Source organism: Apteryx rowi, unplaced genomic scaffold (genome assembly GCF_003343035.1).
Source record: "Apteryx rowi isolate R43461 unplaced genomic scaffold, aptRow1 scaffold_225, whole genome shotgun sequence".
Lineage (NCBI taxonomy): Eukaryota > Metazoa > Chordata > Aves > Apterygiformes > Apterygidae > Apteryx > Apteryx rowi.
In genome coordinates this window covers 1,307,281-1,312,094 of record NW_020448586.1, presented here as the reverse complement: position 1 = coordinate 1,312,094, position 4,814 = coordinate 1,307,281, and the positions used below count along the sequence as shown (strand labels likewise).

The window sequence follows — 4,814 nt, the reverse complement described above, 5'->3', positions numbered from 1 at the left end:
GGCCCCGGAGGGTGCGCGGCGCCGAAGGGGGTCCAGCCTCGTCCCTCCCCGGGACGGCGGGGCTGGAGCTGGACGGGAACGGGGAGAGCCCCGGTGCCAGCTGCAGCCCCGCGGGCTCCCGCAGCAGGGTGCTCCCGGAGCAGGGTGCTCCCGCAGGAGGGTGTCCCCACAGCAGGGTGTTCCCGCAGCAGGGTGCCCCCGGAGCAGGGTGTCCCCACAGCAGGGTGCTCCCGCAGCAGGGTGCCCCCGGAGCAGGGTGCTCCCGCCAGAGGGTGTCCCCGCATCAGGGTGTTCCCAGAGCAGGGTGCTCCCGCAGCAGGGTGTCCCTGCAGCAGGGTGTTCCCAGAGCAGGGTGCTCCCGCAGCAGGGTGTTCCCGCAGCAGGGTGTTCCCAGAGCAGGGTGCTCCCGCAGCAGGGTGCTCCCGGAGCAAGGGGCTCCCGCAGCAGGGTGCTCCCAGAGCAAGAGGCTCCCGCAGCAGGGTGCTCCCAGAGCAGGGTGCCCCCGCAGCAGGGTGCCCCTGCAGCAGGGTGCTCCCGGAGCAAGGGGCTCCCGCAGCAGGGTGTCCCCGCAGCTGGGTGCTCCCGCAGCAGGGAGCGGCTGGGCGTAGCCCGGTCCGGCGCCCCGGCACCTCTGGGTGGCACCTCCGCAGCCCAGCTCCCGATAAGCAGCTCAAAGTCCGGGCAGTGCCAGGTGCTGTCACCTGGGCAGGGCAGGTGGGGTGACGGTGGGGAGGGAGGGCGCCTGCACCCTGCCAGCCCCACTTCCAGCTCCGGTGCCCCCGCGCCCACCTGCAGCGTCCCAGTCCCGGGGAGCAGGGTGCGGGGCCAGGGCAGTGGGGCACCCAGGGGACCTGGGCGGGTGCTGGCAGCGGGGTGCCATGTCTGCTGGGGGGGGGGTGCTGGGAGCAGGGCACAGCGGATGGCTGGATCCCCCCGTGGATGGAGCAGCGTGGGAGGGCAGCAGCTGCCAGCGGGGGGGGGGGGGCTCCAGTGGGAGGATGATGAGGATGAAGGCCGAAGGCTCCAAGTTGACCTTTAATGCGTGAGCAGGCTTCAGGGGAGCGCAAACCCATGGCGAAGCTCAGGCACCGAGGCCGGGGCTGCCTGGGGGACAGAGCCCCCCCCCCCCCAGCGCCCAGGACCAGGCCCAGGGCAGCCTGGCCCCTACACCGCTCGTCCCTGCCCACGTCCCCTCCCCAAACCTGCATGGGCCGGGGGGGGGGGGGGGGCGGCGCGGTGCCTCTCCAAGAGCCAGAGAAAGGTCGCCCCTGCTTGCCTGCATCCCTCCACTCCCCAGGGCTCCAACTCCTGGGGACCCAGGAGCCCGGGGCAGAGGGGAGGCTGGTGTAGCGCGGGCTTGAGGCCCGTGTCCCCTGCCCGCGCGGGGCAAAGGCGCAAGGCACAGTCACTGGCAGGGGGCCGGGGCCGCGCAGGTGCCGGGGCAGGTGGGGAGCACGGGCGGCCCTGGCAGAGAGCATCGGCACGTGGCCATGGGGGTGCCGGGGGGGACGCCAAGGGGACGACTCTGTCCGGGGCAGTGGCTCTTGGCAGGACGCGGCTCTGCTCCCCGCTGCTGCCCGTCCGCGTCAGCGCCCGCCTGGCGGCTCAGAGGTTGCTCTCGTCCTCGTCCTTGCCCAGCAGCCCGTTGACGGGGCTCAGCGCCAGGCGGTTGCTCTCGTTCAGCCGCCGCACGCGGTAGCTCTCGTAATGCACGTTGTGGGTGATGTCCTTGAGATCCTGCAGGTGGGACCTGCCCGGGGTGGCAGCCAGAGAGAAGGGGATGAAGGAGGCGGTCACGCACGGCGGGTGCCACGGGCACGGCTGCCACCGTCCCACTGGGATGCCCCGGCCACCAGGGGAGGCCGTGCCAGCCCCAGCGTCCCCGCCAGCCTGCCCTCCTCCTGCAGCACTGAGACGCAGGAGGCCATGCGCCCCCATGCCGCGGGGCGCTGGGCACCGAGCCCTGAGCTCCCGCCACCCGTCCCCGCGCGGGCAGGGCCGCGTCTCACCGGATGAGCAGGTCCCGCAGCATGGGGAACTCGCAGTGCACCGGGTTCTCCACTGCAAGACAAGACAGAGCGCTTTGCTGCCTGCGCGGGCCGGGGAGCACCTCTGCGGTCAGCTGCCCCAAGCAGGGCCACCCTGGCCAGAGGCACCCTGTGCCACCACAGGTGCCCATGAGGTCCCTGCTAGAGGGGCCCAAGTGGAAAAGGGCTGGCGGTGCAAGCAGCTCCTCTTACCTTCGATGATGCCCCACTTGGTCTTGCGGCCCAGCACCCGCTTGCCATTCACCTGGTGCTCCTGGTCTGCCCCCACCACGGCAAACGGGATCTTCTCCTGCCGGTGCAGAAGAGGGTTACCCAGGGGTGCTGCCAGCTCCGCCAGCCCCAATACCCCCCGCCGGTGCCTTCCCACCACTCACCCGAATCCTGTCGTTCAGGGACCTGTCATCCGGGTCCTCGTCGAAGTCCTCCTGTGGGTACACGCTGATGGCATGGGCCTTCAGGTCCTTCTGGATCTGCAGGACACGGGGGCTTGAGATGGCCATGGACTGAGGGCAGCCAGGTGGTGGGAGACAGAGCACCCTGCCCACTGGGGCTGGGGCCAGGCGGGTGCTCGCGGGGCAGGGGAGCCCCTGGGAGCCGAGTGTGGCCCTGGGGGCACCCAGGACCCCGCGGGAGCTGCCCTCACCCGTTGCTTGAACTCAGCCCGCTCCTCCAGGGTGAGCGTGTCGGCCTTGGCGATCACGGGCACCACGTTGACGATCTTACTGAGCCGCCGCATGAACTCCAGGTCGAGGGGCCGCAGCCTGCAAGGGAAGCCCGTCGGTGGCAGGCACGGGGTGCCGCTGCGGTCCCCACCACGGCAGAGCCCCTGCCAAGCGCCGAAACCCGAGGCTCCCCGCGCCCAAGCTGCACCACTACCGCTCGAACCCGCCAGAGCGGCCCAGGGCGAGGATGAGGAGCTGGGAGCGCAGCCGGGCTGGAGCGGGGCGCTGGCGGCGGCAGGCCGGCAGGGCACCCATGGGTGCCTCTGCAGCCAGGCACTCACCAGTGGCCCGTGGGGGGGACGAAGTACACGCAGCTGTGCACCCTGGTGTCCGGGATCTTCCTCTTGCGGGTGATGAGGATCTCCTCGCGCAGGTACCGCTCGTACTGCTCGTTGATGTATTTGATGATGGGGTCCCAGCTGGCGGGGGGGCAGAGGGAGGGCGGTGAGGAGCCCATGGACAGTGTCCGAGCAGCGCCCACAAGCCAGCGCCACCCCGAAATGCAGCTCCACCCCCGGGCTGAGCACCCGGTGCTGGGGGACAGCAGGACGGGGACGACCCCCGGCACAGACACCCTCGGGGGTGGACCACAAGGACCCTGCTCCCCGAGCGTGATGGCCAGGAGCCTTCTGGTGCCGAGGCCAGCCGTGGTGCCCGGTCCCGGCTGTGTCCCGAGGACCAACCTACCAGTTCTCGTTGTTGATCTGATCGCCGAATCCCGGCGTGTCTGTCACCGTCAGCTTCATCTTCACGCCCTTCTCCTCGATGACTGGCAGGGCAGAGGGGCACAGGGTCAGTGGCCACCAGCACCAGGGAGAAGCAGTGATGCCACTTGTCCCCAGGGGGTGGGACAGCGCCGGGGGGTGGCAGGGCCCCCGCAGTGGCGGTGGCCTTACCGTGGGTGACGGACTGCAGCTGCACCGTCTTGGGGATGCGCTCCTCGTGGCCGGGCTGCGTGGCTTTGCGGCTCACCTTGGACTTGAAGAGGGTGTTCACCATGGTGGACTTGCCCAGGCCGCTCTGCCCTGCGGGAGGGCCGCGGGGACGGTGAGGGACGACCACTGCCGGGCTCCGCGGCCCGGGGCCCATGTGCTCTCCCCCGGCAGCACCCACCTGCCCACGGGGCTCTGCCTCCCCGGCGCGGGCAGCCCTGCTCGCCCTCTCCTCCCCCTTGCTAAGCCAAAACGGCCAACTCGTCCCCCGGGACAAATCCCCATGGCTGAGTGGAAGCAGATGGCGGGATGCGCCGGGGCGGCCGAGCCATGGGGCACAGCGCCGGCACCTGCGGGAGCCCCCACGCGGCAGCCCTGCTCGCCCACCCCGCGGGAGCCGGCCGGCCACGCGCACCCCACTGCCTCCCCTCCCACGGGTCCAAGCTCCCGCCCAGCTCCCGGGAAGCGGCTCCCGGGCTGCCGCGTGCCGGGGCTGCCGCGTGCCGGGCGGCTGCCGAGCCAGCTTCCCTGGCCCGGGGGCGAGCGCTCACCTACGACCATGATGTTGAACTCGAAGCCCGTCTTCATGGTCTTGATCTTCATCTGGTCGAGCACGGCCTCGATGCCCACGTAGCCGAAGAGCTCGCGGCCCCCCTGCTCGGGCGTGGCGGCGGGGGGCAGCCGCTCGGGCGCTGCCGCCGGCGGCTCCATGCCCGGCTCCTGGGGCTCCAGGCTGCTCCCTGCGCGGGGGAGCGCAGCGCGGGGTGAGAGCTCGCCACGTCGCCCGCCGCAGGGGAGAGCGCTGGGCCCTCCTTCCCGCGCCGTCCTCCCCCCCCGAGAGCAAGCACTGCCAGCCCCTAACCGCGCCACGGGGCTGCTGCGAGGCCGCACGCGCCCTCCCTCGCGGCCCGGGGCAGCGCCGGCGGAGGGCGTCCCTCCAGCCGCCCGGCCGCTGGCGCCGCCGACGGCCCCAAGCGCATCGGAGGCACGGCTCAAGCAGCACGGGCAGCGCTCCCGCGGCCCATCAGGGGCTCTGGGCACGTGCCCGGGCGCTCCGGAGCTGGAGTCGGGCCGGCTGGCGGCTTGGAGGGCGTCCCTGGCTTGCTCTGCAG

At 72.2% G+C, this 4,814-nt stretch overlaps 1 protein-coding gene across 2 annotated transcripts in view; it reads right to left on the bottom strand.

Annotated features, from left to right (window-relative positions):
- Positions 1–1,223: 1,223 nt before the first annotated feature.
- Positions 1,224–4,814, bottom strand: part of LOC112965873 (septin-12-like) — an 8,032-nt gene continuing 4,441 nt past the window's right edge. For both annotated transcript variants that reach the window (XM_026065309.1, XM_026065308.1), the window contains exons 2-10: positions 4,254–4,442; positions 3,667–3,795; positions 3,458–3,539; positions 3,052–3,189; positions 2,692–2,809; positions 2,423–2,518; positions 2,241–2,337; positions 2,010–2,061; positions 1,224–1,750 (exon numbers count right to left, since the gene is read on the bottom strand). In XM_026065309.1, coding sequence (XP_025921094.1) covers positions 1,606–1,750; positions 2,010–2,061; positions 2,241–2,337; positions 2,423–2,518; positions 2,692–2,809; positions 3,052–3,189; positions 3,458–3,539; positions 3,667–3,795; positions 4,254–4,413 — 1,017 coding nt within the window. In that variant the 5' untranslated portion in view covers positions 4,414–4,442 and the 3' untranslated portion in view covers positions 1,224–1,605. The remainder of the gene's footprint in view (positions 1,751–2,009; positions 2,062–2,240; positions 2,338–2,422; positions 2,519–2,691; positions 2,810–3,051; positions 3,190–3,457; positions 3,540–3,666; positions 3,796–4,253; positions 4,443–4,814) is intronic.